At 41.8% G+C, this 24,341-nt stretch overlaps 1 protein-coding gene across 1 annotated transcript in view; it reads left to right on the top strand.

Moving 5' to 3' along the window:
* Window positions 18,137-24,341, top strand: part of NUDT14 (nudix hydrolase 14) — a 53,307-nt gene continuing 47,102 nt past the window's right edge. Inside the window, exon 1 of the mRNA XM_021402432.1 lies at window positions 18,137-18,308. Within this exon, the coding sequence (XP_021258107.1) occupies window positions 18,228-18,308 (81 nt within the window). The 5' untranslated portion in view covers window positions 18,137-18,227. The remainder of the gene's footprint in view (window positions 18,309-24,341) is intronic.

The following is a 24,341-nucleotide window of genomic DNA, read 5'->3' as shown; positions in this document are numbered from 1 at the left end:
CAGGCTCTACTCCTCTGGACTTGCATTTGAAATCTGTGATTAATATGTGGTGTGGCAAGGGCAACAGTAATGGAAGGGAAAGGAATTAATTAGGTGCTCAGAATTTGCACAAGGTGAGTGGCAGTGTCTGAATGCTAGTTTTAGGATGCTAATAATAAATGGTAGGAATATTGGGAAGAGCTCCTCATGCTGAGCAGTGGCTGCTCGTGCACTCGCTGCTTCCCAAACCTGAATGCCCTCTCTTGTGGTAGAAGAGTGAGTCTGGGCAATGACTGCATCTCCCACATTAGTTATCCTACAGGTCTGAAGGCCAGAGAAGCTGTCAGTATCTCATGACCTGATCGTCTGACCTCTGGTGTAACCCAGGGCAGAAGAAATTCATGCAGGAGCTCCTGCACACCACTGTGGTCTCAATTTGTGGTTGATGGAGGGTTGGAAACTATGGCTTGGTGCAATCTCCTGAAGATGGATCACCACATCCCGGGTCAGGTATTGCAGTGGTTTGCGTTCAGTGAGTCACTGCAGCATGCATGCCATTGAGCCTCGCCATCCTCCTGTGGTTCCCTCCTGGGAACCAATACATTTTGCAGACTCTTTCAGTACAAAACAAATAAAAGTCTCATGTTGGATTGATTGCTCAACCTCAAGCATCTGATAGAAAACAGAGCTGGTGATCTGAATGTGCGCAGATTGTCAATAAAGTGTCACTGATGAGAGGAAAAGTTACTTTCTACCTACGTCACAAATTTACAAGCTGGGGAATTATCTAACCCAGACATTGTTATTTAAGCCAGTAGTCTTGGCCTTAGGGAGATGGCCTGGCTTTGCCAAGAGGTTCCTAAGGACATTGAAACTGAGTTTCTCTTCCTATTTGAAAACATCTCTCGCTGAAACACTCTGCAAGGGAAATCACAAACGCAGGAAACAGCAGTTACAGTGAAGTGTGTTTGTCCATATAGAGGAATGCGATGATATCATTTTGGAATGTGCTTTCTTTCTTGGGTTTTTGTTTTGGTGGTAAGAATGTCACTTTCTTAAAAAGTAAAGCACATTCTTAGCCATTGTCTCCCTCCCCGCACCCTTCCAAAGGTTGCCTACAAATCAACATTCCCACCTCCTGCCATGTGTTTTTCCCAAACTGTCAGATACTGTTCTAATGTTACCGGTACAACCATCTGATGTCAGGTACCCCAATAGGCAATTATAAATAGCCATTTGCTATGAGCTAGAGAGCTTATTTCTGTACCTGTAAGTTTCAAGATGTTCTTTGCTATTTTAACTTGAAGATGCCATTTATTTGCATTTCGGATAGAGGATTTGACCATTTAAAAGCATGTCAATTTCCATCATGTCCTTGTAAAACCCCAGGTGAAGCCTTGGCCCTCTGAAATGAACTGCAAATACCTCAGACTGAGAACTTTTGGAGGAACCCAAAGGCATTTGATGTCCCATTCCCCATAAATCTGAGTGGACATATTTCCACAGCCAGATAATGTTTTTCATTGCAGATTAAGCTTGCCACAACTTGGAGATATTCTTTGCTATGATTTTCTGTGGAACTGTGCCTTTTTTCCCCATTTTACCCTTGTCCATGTTTTATGCACCTCTACCACATCCCCTGTGAAATCATTCTTTCAGGTTTCCGCTGGCAGTTGTTGTTAAACCTAACTTAGGGCTAAGTGATAACCAAAACCAGTTTCTCAAGACCTCAAAGACCAGTGCTGCAAAGGGACCAAGATGCTGGGGAATGCATCTGCCTTCCTAAGAGGCAAACCCTGTCTTCCTGTGCTAGGCTGTTGTGTGTGGGAGCACTTGCCATTTCATGGAGGAGTGAAAATTCAAATTTGTCCAGAAAATAAGCCTGCAACTGATCGAGATAGAAACAAATTCCCTATCAGGGAACAGCGAGAGGGAAGCTCTGAGTGGCTGGAAGGTTCTGTAGTGTGCATGGCAAAGGTGAGTGTGGCTTCCCCAAGGACAACACTGTGTCTCAGGAGCTTGTCCTGCAGTCTGGGACCTCTTCAGATGGAAAAGTGGATCCCAGCTGGCTGGGACAAAATGAGCTTCTTGTGCACCCTAACAGCCAGATTCAACATTGACATTTTGATATTGAGAAGGGCTGAATTGTTGTTGTTGTTCTTAAGGTCTTTATTTTCACTGAACAATGTTTAAAATGATACAGATCTGTGACTGGACAGAGAATCAAAATGACTGAGGATACTTTGAGATCAAACATTGACTTTGCTCTATCATAGCCATTGCTACAAAAGTGTGAATAAGCCTGGCTGGGTGAATGTAATACTACAAGCATAAATGAATACATTCTCTTCTGTCTTTTATACTGGCTACAAAATTATTATGCAAAAGCAGAGGGTTCCTACTAACTTAAGTCAGGATTGTGTGGGGGTGTAAGGGTGTGCCTTCACTGGCACAGTTTACATGGCAGTGGCCAGAAACCCAACTGAACACGTCTCTGTATTCTTTTGCAATTAGACAACCCAGTAATAAGTTCATAATTGCAATTCCACAAGGTAATTTCATGTGCCTAGGAGATGACAATATGCATGCAATTAAAAGAAGAAAGCTTTTCATCCCTGTAAACCGTATCACCGAATGCTCCGTCATCTATTTGCAGCATGCAAGCAGAAGGGAGGGCAGGGGTCACCCTGAGCTTGGTGGAGGTACCAAGAGGGGAAGCAGAAATCCTGCTGTAAATTCACTGAGTTCAGCTCAACAGAAAATACGGAAACACAGCTCTCTGACCTGTCAAGCAATTATCAGCTTTTCGGTAATAGGCAAGTGGAAATATCTTGGGATAAGGTTCTTACGCCTAGTATAACAAATAGGGTATAAAAATCCCTTTATCCTGACCATCTTTGAAATTAAAAATGCAGCTCAATTTCTGAATTATTACATTTAAGCTGTCTTTCAACTTTCTTTCTTCCCCTGACAGCTTTAAATCTCTTTGTGGGTGGAGGTCTAATGTCGGCACTTGCAATTCTATACTTTAATCATTTTTTAACTACAGGATCAAAGTAAGTAGGTTTTTATTACTCCAGTGTCCAGTGTTTCATAACTTAACTATTGAAAGCCAGGCAATAGGTCTTCTCAATGCACTGCTTTAAATATCTCCAGCTGCACTCGTTTTCCACCAAGAGATGTATTAAAGGGAAAAAAAGACTATTTTAATAATCATTGGATATGAAAATTATTAGCAATATGAATAAAATATCACAACCTTGTTCCTACACTGACTCTGGGGCTGTGAAAACCGTGTATTGTCCAAGAAGAAACCCAGTGGCAGATTGTGTTAGCATCTTCATCTCATTTTATTTTCCAGCACTCAACTTCTCTTTCCCTACTCCCACACAGGAACATGGAGAAATTAATACCTGGCCCTCAGCCAGACTGTGAGCAATCCCCTACGGTGTGACCTCTCTGACCACAGCACAAGAAGAACGAAGGCATCTTTCACCCCCCTGCTGCCTATCCACCCCTAAATGTGCCTGAATCCTGTCTATGCTACTGGTTTCACTCCACTACTCTGTCTGTGGGAATTCCTCCCATGCTTGGGATATCGGCTCGCTCCCATGCCTGGGTATCATGCGAGTAAGGTTTTCCAGGATAACTGCGCACTGCTTTCATTGACACCACTGCCTTCAAATTTGGAATAGTAACTGCAAGCCAGGGCAACACTGAAACTGCTTCTTTATACTTTTGGAGAAAAGATTTCACATAAAATACATTCTGATATATTGATGTGGTTGGTGCTCACAGGGATGTGACTCAGCTTTGCCTAGCAGCCCAGAAAAACTGCAGCAGCATCTTACTGTGACCGTGGTTTAAGAAATATTATTTGAATTTTGGGGGATCCTGTGTGAGGAGTTGGACTTGATCAGTCTTGTGTGTCCCTTCCAACTTGGCATATTCTATGATTCTATGATGCTAAGCTCGGAGCTACACATTTCTGTACACAAACCACTCTGGACATAGGTGCCATCCTGCCGACGGCAGCCTGCCATTCAGCTGCTTCATGTGCACGTGGGTTCACTGGGCTGCGCTTCCACATGAGAAGAGCATGCTTGAAATCCTCCCAAACACTTCTCTGTCACAGGCTGTTCCAATTAAGAAAGCATGCAATAATACCCCTAATTACATTTTACTTTGATGAGAGATCTAGGCTTTTTTTTTTTTTTTTTTCTTTTCTTAAATGTACGCTGTATAGGGTTAGGAGAACCTTCATTTCCATTCTTCGCATACTTTGGCACCAGCCATGTCTCCGCCCGACGGCGGGCTCAGGGCCCTGCAGGGGCACGTGCACCTCTTCGCTCTGGGTTTGGAGTGCCAGGCACTGGCAGAGCAATGCAGGCTGGGCTCTGCTGACTCAGCCCTGCTCCAAGTTTTCCAGCGCGAGAGGTACCCCATGCTCTCAAGGGGTTGGGGTCTTGCTGCAAAATTCCTCCCTTGGCACCATCAGGCTCCAGCAAGTGCTGAGCGGGAGATTTATATTTCGTTGATTACAATGGTAATAAGCCACAAACACAAATTCAAAGAGCAAGATTCAACCAAACACATGTTCTCTTCGAGCAAGATAAAATCTCTGCCTTTTACATGCCTATCTATTGATGTGTTTCTGGATAAAATGTGTAATTTTAATTAACTGAAAGTACCTGCTTTTTTATACTGAACTTGGTGCTAAAACCAAAATCATATAGCAAAAACCCCATATTGGCTGAGCGCATGAGAGATCTTACTTTGTGCTGAGGAACTGGTATGTGCACTGCTCTCCTCTCAATCGATACACATTAGTGTGCAACTGGTGACTACAGAAACATCCACGCCACTTGGCTCATTCCCTTGCCAAGCATTGATATGTTCAGCTACTAAGATGCAAGTTTCACAGAGAAATTTCAGCTATGGGGAATGCAATTAATGCTGAAAAAAGAGAAAAACTGAAAATAAATGCATCAATACAGTACTAAAGTTAAGCACAAGGAAGCAGATTATTCACCATACCGTTCAATATTAATCTAATATGAAATACTTCTGTTACATAAATTATCATGACAAAACCATCTCCCTCCATTTAACCCTCGTGTATGTAGGTATGGATGGAGGTGTAGTTATCGTATTTATCATGTATTTCTCAAGAATGTTGTGCTTTTGTTGGCTCTCAGGATTATTTAGTCAGTGGAGATCACTTGATCATACCAAAGAAGAATTTTAGGTCAGGAATTTACAGTTAACACTGAACCTAAACCCTGAGCCAATGGTACTACATTAGTGCCAACTTCTCATCTCCATCCAGCCCCAGGTCTTGGGCGGCCCTTCCTGGATATCCTCTGTTGTCCCTGCCCAAGGCTTTTGCCATCTCACTCTCTCTTTTGACACCACCCTGTTGTTTGGCTACCGAGCCGTGTTGTTTCTCTAATGAGCTCAAGGATTTTGCCAAGTCCTGTTCCTTCCACTTCTGTAGCATATTTCAAATTCCTCCAGCCCTCTCTATCTCAAAATTCTTGGCTCTACACAACTGTTTTATTTTGGCTGCTGGAATCCCATGCTAACCTAACCAGATTTATGCTGGCAACACACATCTTTGTAACCACGTCTGTTTTTCCCTGGGTACATCTTTGTTTACCAAGTCTGGTGGTGGTGGAACCAGTACAGTAAAACTCAGAGTACAGACACTGAGGACAATCCATGGTTGAGTCTTTAAAATAAATAAAAGTGCCACAAAACAGAGCTGAGGACATAGCTTAGCCCAAGACTCTGGTTTTCTTTGTGTTCTGTTCTTTTTTTTTCATGCCCAGTTTGCGCACAGGTGAATGCCCACGAGCAACTGTCTCTTGGTAATGGCAAACATGATGCAGAGACTCTAAGATTCTTCCATTAAAGCTGATTGAATTAGGCTATTACGGCTAATAATGTCTGTTAATTACATCAGTGGATCGCTAGTTTAATGTACACTGGTAGATAAATGTAGATGCTGATATTGGTGATGGCAGTGATAAAAATATAACATTACAAATGCATTCTCTTCTGCTGCAAATAACTTCTTCCTCTATAAACTTTCCCAGTGTTTCACGTAAAATTCACCTTCAATTTTAGTTAGGACACCTTTAAGGTAAAGCTCAGATAACATTTATCCCATCACCATTTCTATCAGTATTATCTTCTTCCTCAGGCAGATCACCCAGAACACTGACTACAACAGCTTTCTTATACACAAAATGCACTAGATTGCTTTCATTTCAGAGTTTCTTTAGCGGCTTACTAAAAGACAAAATTCATCTTTTTTTTTTGTTTTGTTTAAGCTTTTTGTAAGACCCATTTTGGCTGAACTTGGAAAATGTGACCATACAATGGGAAAGGGCAGACCCTCCTTTTTTTTTTTTTTGTATGAACACAATGGCAGGATAAGGGAGGCACCGCGCAGTGCAAGGAATACACTTTAATCAAGTTGCCCAGCACCAAATATTCATCTTCTACCACTCTAGATGCCAATGTTTGTTTTCTGTCTGGGAGAAGAAACAGACAACACTTTTCACTTTAATAAAAATCTTTCAGAATGAAGCAAACAGATGACCTAATTTGGAGGATCTGCTCCTTTCCTCGGTTTGCAAGTGAGTTAGGAGGTAAAGACGACTGCAGTGTCTCTCCTTACAGCCTTGCTGGAGGAGATTTAACACTTTCCTGCTCAGTTAGCTGCTGAGACACAGAAGATCAAACTTGACAACATTGGGTTCAATGCTCCCTTCAACAAGTTACCTACTCCCTTCAACAACTCCTACCAACAACATTGCTGTTACTAACCCATACAGCTTGTACAGAGTGGGAGCTGCAAACTATGTTGCTATGACTAAAGCTGCATGATGGAAGGTGGAAATCTAGCTTTATTAAACACATGCAGGCACTTGCTAATATTACTTGTGCAACTAAAACCAGGACTTCATATTCAGTCTCACAACAGTCCCACTCTCTAGTACAATAGTATCCAGGGCTGCCAGTTTTAAGGACATCATCACAAGCCTTCTGATAGGTTTCTATAAATTCTCAGCTCCTACAGTAGACATCCAAGTATATCATGAAAAAAATGCATGATCATAGGGAAAACTTATCTTTTACCTAAATGATTCATTCCCAGCCTCAAAGTTTACGCAGGAAAACATAAAAGTCTTAAAGACTGAGAGCACAGAAAAACTGAAATGCTTATTTACCTATTTTGAATTCTTATTATAGCATGGCCACTCTCCAGGTCTTCGGGGCTCAAGTGCTATGTTTTCAATATAGGTGGCTGACAGTGGATACGAACAACACTTAAGGGCTGTAAGCATCTTGTCCTGTCTGCACAGAGCATCTGGAACAGCAGAGATCACTTTGTGATCTGCAACCAGGTAGAAACAACAGCCTGAAGAGTCCTGCTGTTTTCATGGATTCATCTCCTTTAAAGCCAGATCTCCTGCCCTTTTCTTCCAGCAGCACTTAATGCCCCAAATCCAGGGGTAAGAAGAATGGGGAAGAGGAAGAAACGTGAAATGTAAGTCCTTCATCTCCTACATCATGCCCCTCTGCATGCCGGAGGAGTAGCCTTGTGGTCACTGAGCTGCAGGTAGAAAAGACACCAGTGCTGCATGCTGCCCTGGCTGATATGAGAATAGGCGGCTTGTTTTAACCATCTTGAAGTAATATAGGGCAGAACATATGCTGGACACTGTGCATATTTAGGGGGCCATTGACTAGAGAGAAGAAAGGGATTCCATCTCTGTCCCAGAGCCACACGTCAAATGGATCAGACTTCATTTTCATAAAATCCTTGCTTATTCTGCTGGCTCACTGGTTATTAATATTAAAGCAAATGGTACCATGTGTGGTCCTGCACATGTGTTATTAAAAACATCAGCAACTTAGGGCTACCAGGCACCCAGGCATGGTTTACTTTTGCTGTGTCTTAGGGCAGTTCCTCTGCATGGGCTTTGTCCATTCTGGTACCAGCTGTCTACCTGTTTTAAGCCATTAGCTGTCCCCAGCTCTCCACATTCAGCTGGAACAAATTTCAGTCTGAACAAGTTGTTATGATTAAGGGCATTTTCCTGTGTTAGAAGGGACAGGAGTGATGATGCTTCCACATACTCTAAGCCCACATCACCTCTGTTGCCCATGTAATATACAACCCCTTGAAGCCACATTCCCTACTTACTGCTAACATTGAATATTCATCCATATTTGAAGGTGCAAGATATAATTAGTGTGTAGCTTTGCATCCAAGCATTATAAACTGCCTTTTCTCTTGGGATCTTTTTACCATTTTAGAGATGACATCCAGGAGAATATAAGGATTCATCTTCTATCAAAATCAGCAACGATAAGAACAGAGAGTTGTCCAATAAGCTGAATTGGAGTTGGGCGTGCATCGCTCCTGGTGACATGAGCAACTGATTATTCTGGAGAGGTTCTGTAGAAATCCTGCAAAATCCCATCCACAGAGAGAGACCAGAGATCAGGAGCTGGGGGGCAATGGAATCACTGACGGGCACTACGCCTAAAGCAGCCATTCTGCTTACCGACTCCAACGCAAGTTTTTCACTTGGATTGAAACAGTTGAAATCAAACATATCATCACTTAATACTCATGATCTGTTGTTGGGAGAAAATGCTTTTCTTCTGCCCAGAACTTTTAATGCAATTTTCTCTTAACAGCCTGTTTTCTTGCTTGGGAAGTGCAGAAAACAAGCGAAGAAATACAAATTTATTTTCTACAGATGTAAATCTTTTTTCCAGTCAGTTCCAATACGGAGTCAGCTATCTGTGTGCACTGCCAAAGGAAGTAATGGGAACTGTCTATGTAGAACAGAGGGAGCACAAATCAACAGGAGAGAACTGGGTTTCTTTTGAGCCACAGTCAAAACCAAAGCCATCAGTGATGCAGTGTGACAGGGCTCATTGCAGACTTGCCCATTCCTCATACTGTATTGACAGTGTCTACGTTGCATGACTGCTCTGCAGCTCTTTTTCCTTTAATCCAAACAGTGTCAGCCTTCAGGCTGCTTCTCAGGGTATCTGTCCGCCTGCAGACACTACTGCATTGATTCCCATCTGGTGCATGTTTTAAAAGTTTTCTTCACAACCTTAAGGATTAACTGACTTTTTTTTTTTTTCCCCACAGAAGGTTAGATTCTGAAGCCCACTGAAGAAAACAATCACTGCAAAGAAGTACCAAATCTCTTGCAAACTCTCCCCTGATCACTGCATTCAAAGATCTACCAGCAGCTGTTGATGTAACGTTATGGATGTTTAGCAGGACTTCCTGTATCTAATGAACATAGCTCTTTCAGTGAGGAGACAAAGTGCAATGCTGTCCCAGGAAAATAAAAACGATGTAACATTCAGTCAGGAATGCACTTACTACACGGCCTGGAATCAGGAATTGATCTCATGCCTCTGTAACAAAGATCCCATCTGTAGTCCCATGCGGGGAGGGCACTGACACTGCTTCGGAAGGCATGTGGTTATCCTGCTCCCAGAAGGAATTGACTGGAGAAGATGTTCCAGAAGCTGTTCGATACAGACTGCACAATTCACGATGCCATTTATACAATGAGTCAAAAAACTACACAGTATTCTCAACTATTTTTATGTCTAAGAGTGCCAACAGCTTTGTCAGCTGACAGGGAAAATTAAACTTCTTGAGCACTCTGATTTTAGGAGAAATGAGGCATGTAAGTGCTTTTAAAACCTTGCTCCTTATTTCTCTGTGGTTTTTTTTTTTTTTTTGCAGGATATATCCAGGGATATGGGAAGCAAAATACGAAGTTGTGAGGTGGTGTTGGAAACAAGGACGAGGCAACACAGGCAGCTTGTAAGAAAGGCTTTCGGCATCTTTTGTCAAATATCCAACTTGTGGAAACTGTGCAAGCAAGGGAGTTTTGCTTCATCAATACTATAAAATAAACTGAAGTTGAAATGGGTGCTGCCCAATCCAATTGTCAAACACTGCTGCCGCAATACAAAGACAAATGTTTATTGGCTTAACTTTGAAACTGCAGTAAATGCTCTTCTATTCAATTAGATAAACAAATACAGTACTGAGTATATAATGGGGTCCTTTCAAGTAAATTATGCTTCCTAACTCATGTGTAAAAGAAAAATGACTTTTAATGTTTATATTCCTGTAAAATAAGAAACCATCAAGGCTCTCCTTCTGTTACATTCCAAACATAAAAAAAATAAAAAATAAAGGAGGTTTAAATGATGCCCATTTTATGACGTGAGCAAAGGAATAAAATAAAGCGAGGCTGACATTGCAGCTTTTCTTCTCACTGTTACCAAAGAGAGAGAGAAAAAAATTCTCTGCTCTGTTCTCATTTACAGTAGCACAAATCTCCAGGAACTGCACTGACTTCAGTTGGTTATTTTGGATTTACGGCAGACTGAGAGATTAGAATTTGGTCACACATGAATGAAGAACAGAACATCCACATTCGCTGTAAATGTATTTTCCTTTCTTAGGTCCACAAAAGAGCAATGCTGTCCTTAGCTCATATGCTCATGTTGGTTTACCTGACAACTGAGAGATATTTATCCAGGTACCGAGTGGGACACTGCAGGGCAGTACGTACTTTGTCATCTTCGCCAGCAAATACTTCATTTTATGTCCATAAAGAACCACATTCTCTACAGGATCAGGGCGTTAGGCAAAAGGCTAAATGCATACATACAGCATTATGCATCCAGTGATGAGAACCACCTGTTTGTGAGTCTGTTCTATTGTTTCTGCCAAAGATTGGCTCTAAGTCACAGCAATCTCTCATGCAGATATATTAGCATACACGGACTGTATGTCTTTAAAATAACAAGTAGAAAACTGTAGTAGTTATTGCTGAGCACTGTTGTTAAAACATCATATAATTCTTGATCTTGATGAAGGAGGGCATTTTCTTCATTCAGGTTACCCAGTTACAAGAGTCTAAGATCTAAACTCAGCAACAACAAAATACAGCAAATAGCTCTCTACAGATTTAGAAGCAATGACATCCCCTGCATAGCTTCAGATCTCAGTGCCCCCAATGACTTATTCAGCACGTGGCCAAACAGTGACTTTTCATTGGTATTGACACCCATAAATTTTTAATACACGTGCCTTTTCCGTTCTGTAGGCTTTCTAATGAAGAGTCTGCAGGCAAGGAAGAGGCATTAAGAGAGGGAGCATGGCAAAAGCAAGGTGAAAATAGACTGCGTCAGGAGATCAACGGAGATTAGGGATGGATATCAGAGGGCTTGGTTTTGTTGTGAGCATGCTAATGCCCAAATCTCCAATTGAAATGCATTGGATACCTTTTCAGCAGCCTCTAAGGCCATAGTACAAAATAATAAATCCAGTAATGATTCACAAATTAAAAATGTGGTGTTTTTCTTCAATTTTTGTGCCTTTTTTTTTTTTGGTTGTTTTTGTGCTGAATTAGAACCAAAGAATTGCTATTGTCTAAATGCATAACATTTATTAAAAAAACACTGCCAAGATTTCAAAGTCAAGCACTCGAAAGTTAGGAAATGTCAATGCCAACAGTTTTGAGAGGCAATTTAAAATGCCTCAGATTTAATTTTTCAGAACCTTGTTTCTTACACAGCCCTTGATATGACCAGTGGACCAGTCTCCAACTTCTCAGTGTGCTCTCAACAACAGTTCAGCTCAGCTGCTTCCAGGTTTCTCGCTAAACCACCTAAACTCAATCAGCTTGACCCCTATTTGTTTCCTGACTTGAACTCCTGCACTTAAAACCTGCTGCCCACCTCCTCCACTATGGCCATGTTCTCCTCTCTGTGCTGTCCTTCATGCTCACACTCTCCTTGATGAAAGCTACCCTCCCTCGAATTAGGCTGTGCAGCACTTAGCCTGTCCTTCCCTGGAGCCTTCTTCCAGCTTGCTTCTAACCACAAGAATCTCTTAAAAGCATTTAGGCTGTTTTGTTCTGTTTTGATACTGATGAGCACAATAAATTTGTGGATTCCTAAGCACTACTGCAATACAAATAAATATGAAAATAATATTGCATGCTTAATGAAGAAGAGGCAGGGAAATGGCCAGTTGTTGCTCCCTACCATTCTATCTCATAAATCAGATACATACTTATATTGAAATACGTCAAAATAAAAGCCAGGTACTTGCTCCCTACATCTGGCAGAAAACAATTCTCCAACTATATTTTCCTCCTTTCGAACATCTGAATTTACTGAACAGAAACGTTTCATACAGACAAGTATTCAATTAAATTCCTCTGGAAAACAAGCAAGCTTCCCTTGGAGCTGTGCCAGCCCCCGGCTTCTGAGCAGCCCAGCTGGTAGTCTCCAGAGGAGCAGGGCTTCCAGCTCTCACAGTTTCAGCAAATCTTGCTAGGCAAACTGCCTGAAGATAAAGACCCCTGGGTTTTTAATGCCTGCAGTCCCAGGCAGGCTACCAGATTCAGTGTCATAGGGATTGAAGAGCTCTCAGATACCCGGGTCATTGCTGGAGCCATGGCCAACGCTCAAGCATTCAGCCACTTGGGCTCCAGTCCTTTTCACTGGCAATTTCAAACAATTGGAACATCAAGATTCCCTGAGAAATCAAAATACTTTTCTCTTTCCAGCTCTACTGCATACGTATTGGCCAAAGAAAAGCAGATTTCTTCTTATTCCTTTGCCCTTCTTCAGCTGTTCCTTATTACTCTGTATTAGTCTTGTTTGTTTCTTTGTATAAATCAGTTTGTAGCTCTTTAGGGAAATACTCTATTTTTCTACCTGTATTTCTAGCATAATGAGACACAGATTGTAGCTGTGCGTGGTCCTGTAACACAAACAACAAGGTGTTATCATTTTCTTTTTTTCCTTGTTAGAGAGGAGCTTATTGAAAAATCAAAGTCTTCCCTGTAATCATTTTCACCCTGCTAGCTGTAGGCAACATTTGTTGGATAGTAATTAAAATAATTAAAAAGCATCCGAATTTTGCATGCATATTGTTTCTTATTTTTTCCACAGGCGATGTGTTTGTTCTTCCCCCAGTTGAAAAGCTAGAAATCAGATTTTACTTCCAGTGTTCTCACCTCCTTCTCTCTATTTTATACCATATTGCAACTTGTCACATTTTGTTATGAATACCTTAGGAACTGTCTTATTGACATATTAGTTACATATTTATGTGGAAGAGCTTTTTTCCTCCACTATTTTTAGAGATCAATATAATGTGTCATGATACCTGCATCTGTAATTATACTGAATTTATTTCAATTATATATTTTTTACAGTATTTACTACAACCCAAGGCATTGTAGGAGCCCTTCATTTCCCTGGGTAGATGGCCAAATTCCAGCTCTTCTGAAAAAGATGAGACTATTCTACTTGAAACAGGTGAGTTTTTCACCATACCCACAAGACAGTACTTGGCTTTGCAAAGTAAAGATGGTCATTTCTCATCCCAAGAGACTCAGTTTGATTTTCTCAAAACAAGCAGGAGCTAATGAAAAGATCTAAGGGAAAGAAACCAAAATATTCCTGTAACCTGGAGTGGTGCACACCAGCAATACCACACACCATTCCTGTCTTGCTCACGCTGTCACTCCTTACAAACCAAATTCTGCAAACCCATACATGAATAATTACTCTGAGTCCTTCTGACTGAGGCTATTCATGTGATTAAAGCAACTCTGAACCAACCGATGGTAAATAAAATTGTTGGAACATACTGTTACGTACCGTAGTGTAGACCTCTGATTTTATATTTAGTAATGTAAATGTAAATCATTTAAAGCAACAACGCCAAAAATAAGTCCCTCAGATAAATTACTACTAAAATAAAATAAAAGTTTCTCTAGGGCTCCATTTAAAATGCCAGAAGAATTGCATAAGCACGATCCTGACTTTCATGAATGTAACCAAGGTGGTTATGCCCCAGAACTGAGTAATAATTAAAAGCTAGATATTGGCAGCTTCAGGCTTGCTTTTCTACAGGAGCCCAGGGGGTAAACTTTAAAGGCAAACTTCAGAACAGCCACTTCATTATAGAAAGAACCTGCATCTTATCCCCAGAGAGGCACTCACAACATCTCTGTGGCAATGCAAGGATGGCCCACGTGCAGACGACATGCTTTCATGCTGCCACCCATACAGATTTCTAACATGAATTACAAATTATACTGGAGTTCGGATCTTTTACCCATCTTTCAGCAGCTCTGCCATCTTCCTTCTGCCCATCGCTGGGGATCTGGGTTATCTGTCCCCTTGACATCAAAGCTTTGCTACTAAATTGGTGGCATCTCCTTGGCACAGGACCTGCACTTAGCAGCTCACAAATGATAGATTTGCTGTAGTTTACATTTCCTCACTTTTTCTTGTAGCCATGACGGTTAGAAATAACTTTTAAAAATGAAAGCTGAGAACGGCAAGTCAGTGAGCCTCTAACTGCCGAGGCTTTCATACTTGCAGTATCTTAGTAACTAGAGTACTCACACATATCAAAGGAAACACAAGAGAATAATGATATCCTGCAAAATTTGGAGATATGAAAGGCTCTGGACTTGGTGATTTTGTTCATGAGCAATGGTATGCTAAAGAGCAAGGTAAGTCTGGTGAGGGCAGACTGAATTTAAAAGCAGGCACACACACTCGTGTATAGAAATCACTATGGGAAATGTGCTGCCTAACTGTGCCCAGCAGCTCAGGCACTTTGCTAGGCTTCAGCAGGAAGCATTGGGAGGGACATTCCCCACTGCACATGGGAAACAGTGGGGCTGCAGCACCAAACTTGTAAAGGAAACATTCCCAGTTGTGTCCCAAAGCAAACAGCATAAAACAAGCTAATAGGGATGCAACTCAACCCTCTGCAAAGTACATGCCCAAGCACTGTGTGTCTATATGCATTTCAGGGGAAGGGAAGGTCTGTGTCTGCAAAAAAACTTGAAGCTCAAGGAAATTTTTTTAAAACAACACCAAAATTTTGCTGGCAATAAGTTACTCACAACGTAATACAGAGCAAAAATCACTTTGAGGGGAAGAGGAATATGGTAAAAGTGGAACCTTACCCCGTGGAAAGAATTCCTCTTTCACACTAATTTTCTTTTCTATAAGAAATCCCAGTGAATCTTCCCTTAACTTTTCAGTTCCTGACAAGTCAGTTATCTTTTTAATTCTCTCCCTGTTGACACAATCTGCTGATTGTTCTTTTCAGGAAAAAAATGAAAGTATTCTCAGACTCAGTAGAACCTCTGCAGGCAAAACATCTAGATTTTAGTAACTTACAACAGGATACAAGCAGGTCCAGGGCACCACTCGTGACAACATTACATATGGTATTTAGAACCATAGAATCACAGAATCCTTAGAGTTGGAAGGGACTTTTAAAGGTCATCTAGTCCAACTCCCCTGAAATGAACAAGGGCATACACAGCTAGATCAGGTTGCCCAGGGCCTGATCCAGCCTCAACTTCAAAGTCTCCAAAAAGATATAACACAGAAACCCTTTTTAAGGAAGAAAAAGGAATATATTTGCTGCAGTGAAAGGCCACCTGCCATTATGATGCCTTGTTGTTTTTTGAGAGTCAAATTAACAGTAGTACTTAGGAAGGAAGATGTGATGGCACAAGGCAATTGGTTTTGGAAGCACATTATCTGTATCTATTTCAATTAGGATTGTAGTGGTAAACACAGATAGCGATCTGCAAAGAAACTGTGATAGCAAAGAGTCATCTAGGATGTAAGAAGTGTGGGAACTGCTAATCTAGTGACAATATCATACAAATGTAAATTATATTTATGGAGAATTGCTAATTGAAACCAAAGGATTTTGCAAGCAGTTAAGCATCTGCCTAAGCTTAAGTATCAGAACCATCTCTGTAAGTAATAGACATGAACACAGCACTTGACCACCTTGGAATTATGAATGCCTATTTTCATGTTTCTGGAGGAATGAAACCACCTTAAAATAGGAACTGCTTTGAAACAGGAACAGACATGTGGACATGTCTAGTAACACACAACATGGTACAGAGATCTGCAAGCTGATAGTGATCTGCGGTAATAAATCCATATGGGGCAGCACTGAGCAAATGCCTCCTAATGTTCTTTGGAATCAAGTTACTCCAGCAAAAGTGGTGAGGACATGGTGGGCACGTCGACTCTGGTGGAACTTTGCGTGCACTGTGTGAACAGAGCTATCCTGACCCCAGAGCCAAGCTGCCATGTAGCATCTCTGCATTTGCTGGTGCTTCCTGTTGTGAAGTCAGTGCAGTTACATCCAAGTCACAGTCAATGTGCTGATTACTGCAGGCAAGCTACAAAAGTAGTGCAAGGAAACAAGAAAGCAGAAGTGCACCTCACCCATTCAAAGATGAGTTATTCCCCTTCCTCCATGGGAGCAGGTGGGAGCAGAGGGGCATTTCCTTCCCAGGATTGTCCTTGGACTTGCTACAGGAGGTATTTAGACATTAATTGTAACAAAATTCATGCCCAGTTGTTCAATACTAGTCTCACTGCAGGGCCTATTTTCCTATTTATTCTCTCATTCAGATTTCACCTTAAAATAGCACTAAACTAGCTCCTCAAACTTACTGTTATATCCTTAGTTCAGCTGCCTGCTCACAAAGAACACCATCTGATACAGAAGCCTGCAACTTTCAATAGCAACTGCAGGTACGTTAGCAAGACCAGGTCTGTGACATGTACAACCCCAAAAGCTTCCCACCTAAGAATAAGAATGGAATATGCAATTCATCACATGCTATGACATATTCCCAAAAACACACACACACTCAAAACCTTAAAGTGGTGTCAGAATGTTTACCAAAGAGGGCATTCTAACTGGCTGAGCTGACCAGGGTACCCAGTAACTTTTAACATAAGCAAACAGAGATACTGTAAACTTGCTGTGCATGGAAACTGTGTTTATACTTAAATTGGTCTTGGAAGACTTAAAATAATTTAATAGCAAAATATAGCTTAAGTTCCCAGGAGCTCTGAATGACCTCAAGATCATTGTGAGAAAAACAGAAATATAGGGATATATCCAGCGATGCAGTCACACCACTATTTTCAAATAGTGAGCTAATAAAATACATTCAGCTGCCTACTTGTCATGAAGGTTTCACAAATACTCCTTTTAAAAGAAGACACTACTTTTTAGTCCCACAAAACACACTATTTTGTCGCTTGCGTTATCAGAACTGACAACAGGCATTCTGCAGTGTAAGCACTGCCCCACTTACTTCTAACTTTGTAATTGCTAGATATCTTCTTTCTAGCCATACTGTTAAGACTCTCACCACCACATTAAGGGATAATAAACTTCATTAATGATGCAGTGGGAAGAGATGAGAAGGGGAAAAAAGTGATGGGAGGAATTGCAGGTTATTCTCAGTGTAGTTAATGTATTCACAAGTTAACTTGATTTATATGGCAGCTAAAGCAGCTGTACACTGGAAGGGAGGTGATGGAGTCACCATCCCTGGAAGCGTTCAAGAACCGTGGAGGTGTAGCACTGAGGGATGTGGTTGGGGGCATGGCAGAGGCGGGCTGGGATTGGACTGGATGATCTTAGTGGCTTTTTCCAACCTTAATGATTCTGTGAGCCTGCCTTGGTGCAACTTGAGGTCATTACCTCTCGTCCTATCAGTTATCTGGGAGAAGGGGCTGACTCCCACCTCACCACAATCTCCTTTCAGGGAGTTGTACAGAGCAATAAGGTCTCCCCTGAGCAAAGTATGCAGGCAGATGGGAAGGTGCTTTAACACCCAGGTCCTCATCTGGCAGAGCCTACCACACAGCCAGGACCAGGATGAAATTCGGACAAAACTCAGCACTGACATCACATCTCTGGTTTCTGTTTAGTGCCGGAGGGCAGCACTTATGTTATTATAACGCGTAGAAATAACTGACAGTCAGCAAACGTTCGCTTTCGAGAAAGCAGTTTCACAAACAATTATTTCTGCACAGGGTAAACGTGACGAGGCCTCTCTGTGCCGCTGCCCTCATCCCCTTTTTGGGGTGAAAGCCGGCATTTCAGCTGCTCTCAGAGAAGGGAGGCAGGCGGCCTGTCACTGCATCACTGCTGCCGCAGGAGCGGAGCCGCGGCCCCGGACTGCGGGCTGTGCCTGCACCTAGGCCCTGCCTTGCCCAGCCTGAAGCGGCTGCGCGCGCCTCTGCCCTTCCTCCTCTTCCTCTTCCTCCTCCTCTTCCTCCTCCTGGCGGCCGCTGCCCTCAGCGGGATGGACGCCATAGAGGAGCTGGCGATCCAACCCTGCACCTCCTCTCTCTACCTGCGGCCTTTCCGCCTCACCTACCGGCAGGTGAGCGAGCGAGCGAACTAGCAAACGAACGAATGCCGGCTGGCGGCTCGCCCCTGGGGCCCGCCCAGCCTCTTCCCTCGCGTCCCTCCGCCCCTTCCCTCCGCCGCGGCCGGCGGCTGACGAAAGGGGCGGGAGGCCGGTGGGGAAGGGCAGGCGGGCGGCGGGTCACTGTGCTGTCCCGCACCCCTGCCCAGCGCCGCCCCCGCCATTTTGGTGGCTTCGGCTGAGGCGGCTCATGGCGCTGTGCGGTGCTGCGGGGCTGTGCCCTTCATTGCGAGCAGCGTGCCTCCTTGTTAGGCTGTGTTGGAGAGGGCTGAGCAGAGCCTGCCCGTGGTGGGAAGGGGTTTGCGTCGCCCAGAAGTGACAGCGCTGCTCTACGCGCGCGTGGGCAGCGGTGGATGCGGGGAAGGAAATCCTCTTCCTTGTAATGTTTATATCAACGTGAATCACCTTCCAGAGGATCACTGGGAGTCGGAGCCTCCGACAATAGGAGGAATGCGAGGTGTAGCGTGGAAGCCCTCCCCCCTAGCCTAGAATGCTGAATTCTCCTTGATGAATGCTTTCTGAGTGTGAGGTCATGCACAGAAGTGGTTGTTTCACCACTTGGCCGTGCAGCATTGCTGGGTCCAGGGTGAGCCTTGACACTGAAAGACCAATGGAAGAAATGAGAAAAATTTGGACAGCTGTAGAAATAAGAACTGCAGACAATGTGTTCTCGCTCTTTGATTCTTTGTCCTTTGCTTCTGAACACATCAGTTGATAAAGTAGAAGAGGGAATGCCTATAGATGAGGCCCATCAGTGAGATCAGATGCAAGGAAGGTTAAACTGGCTCAGAGAGCTTGCATCCAAGCAGACAAGCTGATTTTTTTTTACCTTGTTTTCTATTTTGTATGTGATTTTCCTAAAGAATCACAGAATCTTTGATGTTGGAAGGGACCTCAGGGGATCATCTAGTCCAGCCTCTACTAAAGCAGGTTCCCTACAACAGGTTGCTCTTCTGATTGGTTGGGATAATTAAATCGATTTGTGAACAGCTGAACGTTTTACACTGAATTAATAATTTCTTTTCAGATGTCAGAAGGAAACTTGAAGAATGTTCTTTCATACTCTGAATTTTTGCTGGGTTAGTGTATAAACGGCAGTTATTAGTTTTATTTTCATTTCTGAGTCATGCTGTATTTACTTAGAAAATGGGATTCAATTAAAATGTATGAAACAGTATTACAAAATTACATTTAATTGAATACAAGTGCCTCAGACGGGTTGAGCATGTTGAGAAACAACAATGTGTTTGTTCACATGCTGTGATTTGACGAGGGACAGCGCTGCCACCAGAAGAAGTAGACTTACATTGTCTGGTGTCTTGCTGCTTGACTTCCTCTCTTCTCCTTTTGCAAGTGTCTTTGCAGAAGCATAGTGAGCTGGGCCAGGGATCTGGTCCAGATCAGACCTAATGTGGTAAAAAAGAAATAATTTTTTTTTTTTTACCTAAACCAGGTCTCTGATTCAGTTAAAGTGCTTATGCTAGCAGAGGGGAGGTGGTAACCTGGTGGTTAGGGATTAGTGTTTGGGGGCTGATTGAGGGTAGAGGTTGTTTCTCTTGGCCTCAGCACTATCCTGAATGAAGGTGGATGGAGGTTCATATGGCATTTGTACAGAAACTAGCCTGGGCCCAGCCTCCTAAGAGCATATGCTGAATGGCACACAACTGCCTGCACCTAACCTGGGAGACAGGCCCTAGGTTTATTAAAGGAACATTTTTTCATTTAAAAACTGACTTACTAACCAAGGGAAATGCTAGATAGTTTTAGTCATTTGACTAATTGCTTAAAAGGTGTTTAGGCCTGCTGAAAACCCCAGTAAATACCTAAACGCTTGAGTGTCTAAAATCTGAAAAGTCTTTCTGAGCAAATGGAATCATCTAAATGAGGAAAGTTTAAATAATAGCATTTGTTACACTGTGAAAACTGAAACCAGTTTGCATACTTAGGTAATGAAATGCATGGGATCTTGCTGTAGTTGGAAGGCTTGAAGTGGTCTTTCAGATACTTTTTGTGAAACAATAACATGTCCCCTGAAATTCATTGTAGTCCGAAGAAGATTTATTGATGCATAATTTTGTGTTTATTTAATTTTGATGAAGAATATCTTTGGCCTTACAGATTGTCATTTTAAAATCTATTCTCAAACAGCTGTGTTTCTGAAATAGGCATTGATCCTTGAACATAACTTATCTGTCTAGGGATGCATACAAATAGAATCAAGTTTTTTACTTGATTAGTTTGGGGTTTTTTTGACTGCTTTTCTGCACAAAGAGAAAATTCAAAGAATTTTTACAATCGATGTGTCGTTTTCAGATTTTTCTAAACATTCAAGAACAATTAAGCTATAGCATGGATTCTTAAGCATTTCATCTACAAATTGCACTTCTTATGTGGAGGTAATTTTGGTCCCATCACTATGGCTAAAACAATGAAGTCTTCAGCGGTTAAATATAAATGTAGATACAGATGATTTATATCACAGTTTATCCTGCAAGTCTGTTTATATCCATTAAACCTGCATCCCACTGAGCTGTAAACCGCCATTGCTCTAGCAAGTTTGCAGACTGCCAGAAATCTGCAGGATACCAGAAGGTGATCCATGGCGGGGAAGGGGGAGGTGGTTAAATGAGAAGTGCTAAGGGGATAGTGCTGTTAGCCTCTGCAGGTTACCAGTGCTGAAGGTGATTGTGTCAGACCTCTTCAAGTGGAACCAAAGACGTAGAAGACTTTTGTATGTGTGAAGTGCTCCTGGCCAGCAGGCAGAACCGTAGGCCAGAAGATTGGGTTAGTGTTTCATCCGGCTGAATGTTTTGCTGAGTGTCGGGGTGTTCAGACAAGGATCTGTGGGCGCATGCAGGAGCGGAGTTGTGTGTACTTTGAATCAGGTCTGGTGGTTCCTTTCATGTTAAACACAGCTTGTTAGGTTTGTGCTCAAGTCTTCAGTTTGCCTGCATTCTGAAAGCTTAGATTTGTTCCATGTTTATGTACTGCAAAAGTAGAAACAGAAGCCGGGTAAAAGAGTCATAGAAATCAGCAAACTGCAGGCAGATTTGGTTAGGCCCAATGCAGAGGGCTGTGTTTGAAACTGTGTTTCAAAATAAGAATCTACCAGCTCTTCAGAACGGACCTCACTTTCTACTTGGGATTTTCAGCCCTAAACCCTGTCCTCGCTTGCATATAGGATAGCATCTGGCTGTTACTAGTGTTTACTTGCCCCCATAGTGCAAACTGATTTGTTGTCTAAAATGGCTCCTTTTTAAAACACATATCACCTCCTTCAGAATTCGCTTCTCTACCAGGAACTCCATGGTAAATCTCTTTTCACTTTTTCCTATTGAAGTTTTTTTTTGTTTTTTTTTGCTTTTCATAAATAATTTATTCAAGAGACCAGAGGGATGGCTAATGAGAGATTAACTCTATGCCCAAGGGCTAGGGCATTTCCCTGGGATGTGGTAGAGTCAGGCTGCAAGATCTTGCTTCAATTAATATTGCTTCCCACATCACAGGAGAGTGCTCTCACTGCTGGGAAACACATTTGTGTGTAAATCTTCAGCTCTCTTTTGTGTATGTTAGCCAGGCACTGGCCTGTATACTAGACAGACAAAAAATAAAAAATAAAAGGTTACAAAGCCAGGGCTAAGGCATGGAATAGACTCCGAGTAGTAACAGCTGAGCAGAGTTGTGAGGATTTGGGGCAGCTTTAGGTACCTAAATGGGAATCTGCATTCTCTGTGTTCTTCTTAATAACAGTTGCACGGGATTTCAGTGGTTCTTAATGTTGGATTTGGACCATAACATAGGGTTTTGACAGACAGAGCTCTGGTGAATCTTCCTGTTGTAATATGCTGGTGCATGTATTTGTCTGTAGTACTGGTAATTACCCTCTGAGAATTAGCAGAAGCAAAAGTATTTCTCTTCCAGCTCTCACTCTGCTGTTCCAGTTCAAACCCACCTTTGTTAGCCCTTTAACTAAATTAGCTCCACACAGGAGTAAGTGACTTTGCATGTTCTTTTTGGTGACCTCTGAGCTGGGAACAGTTGTCATTCCATGGGAGGCAGAGCATGAGCTGAGGAGAAGCATGTAGATGGAGGAGTAACACCTTGAGCACCTATGGGAACTTTTGCCCAGAGCTCACATAAAAAGCCCAGACTTCTGTAGGTTTGTTTTTGAAGGTTGTTCTGGCGAGGGAGTTCTTGCCACTGTTTCCTTGCATTGTATAAACGTATGCATTCATTCTGCCCAGGAACTTTAAGAAGTTTGTTACTAGACTAATATCAACTGTCATTAATTTTCCCAGTATGCATGTGAGTAAGGTTGTGTTCCAAAACTGTGGAATGGTGAATGGGCATCTATTTCCATTATGTGGAATAAACCTGAAAAACTGTGCATCTCGACTTAAGAATGTGATCAGTGATGGTAAACTAGAACTCTGCTCTTCTGTGAGCTTCACATCCCTTCCACAGTTCAGAGTAGTTGTGCTCGTTTCCTCCATTGATTTAAAGTTTAAAATAATTTATTTTGAAGTCAGATATGCAAAAAATGCTTCCTTTAATTGAATTTTAATGTATAATGCTTTCATTCTGTGTTAAGGGAATTCAGTTATAATCTCTTAAAGTTTTACAGTCATTCTAAAGTAATTTTCAATACTACTGTGGATTTTAACGCATGATGAACTTCATAATGGATGGAAGACATACCTCAGGAGTAGCGTACAATTCATTAGTGAATAAGGAATTTCTTGTTTCTAATCTTAGGTTTGATATTGCTTTCTTTTGGTGCTATGAGCTACTGCTCTGCTTCTGTGTCTTTGCAATTTAACTGCCTCAGAGATGTCAAGAAGATTAAGACCCTGATTCTGTGATAAGCTCTGTGCATGCAGAGCAGAAGCAAGGCCTGTATCGTTTATGTCATGAAAACTTTGAAGATGAAAAGAGCAAAGCTGTGCAGTGTTAAAATAATAATAACAATCTGATTTTGCATTCAAAAAAAATGGTTTATATGGTAATAGCAACATGAATGTGCCCAGCTGCCTGAAATATTATCTGGAACTTCCGTCTGCTTTTTTATAAACATAAAACATTCTTTTGTATTTTGACAGTTAAAAATGATGCTATTGAGGGAGTAAACAGATTTTTTAAGTTACCTGTTCAAACAAGTAAGACTTCTCTTGAATTTTCAAAAGGCTCCAAGCAGTAGGAAATATGCTACTCGGTAATACATTTATTTTGTGCTTCATTTTTTTCATAGGAATGGTGCAATAAAAGGAGATGCTGTTTTTACTGCAAAATTTGTCTCATTTTCTTCAATTTGACGAGTCTGTTGTGTCAGTATATAACTTCAGTCTTAAAAGCAAGTGTGCTGCTTCTAGCTCAGGAAGTCTCTGAGCTGCGAACTGCAGAAAGCTGGGAGTATTTTAGCAATATATTCTTCTTCAGGCATCTCGATCCTGGATGAGATAGATTTTTGATCTGACTGATATGGCTGCTGCTGTGCTGATTGGGAAATTATGGCTGAAATGCAACATGATTCTTTTGTATGGGTGGAAGAATAGATTCATGAAAGTTTCGCAAGAACAATGTTAGGGAGTTAAGCATGGAGGGAACACAATTTCCTTTGAAAGGAACAGTATTCTTTGCAGTTGGAGCGCAGGTTTAAGAAAAGAAATTACGGAATCTAGGTGTATCTGCTTCTGAGTCAGCTTTATGGCCTTGAATTCAGCTATGGAAATCTGTACAAGATATATTTGTATGAGATGTTTATGAATTACCACAGCAGGAAATGAGAAACATTACTAAATAAGAGCAGGAGTTGAAAAGAAAACAAGTTCGCATTTTTCTTTCAGTGAACATTTTGATGTGTAAGTCTGAATGCCTTTATCCAGCATACTTTCAGAAGTGAATACAGAGTTCTTTGAAGTAAACACATGAAAATTAGTTGGCAGTAACAAAACTTTGCATTTTTAGGTCAATCATATGGTGAGTCAGTAA

This window comes from Numida meleagris, chromosome 6 (assembly GCF_002078875.1).
Source record: "Numida meleagris isolate 19003 breed g44 Domestic line chromosome 6, NumMel1.0, whole genome shotgun sequence".
NCBI lineage: Eukaryota > Metazoa > Chordata > Aves > Galliformes > Numididae > Numida > Numida meleagris.
This window is presented reverse-complemented; position numbering and strand designations above follow the sequence as displayed.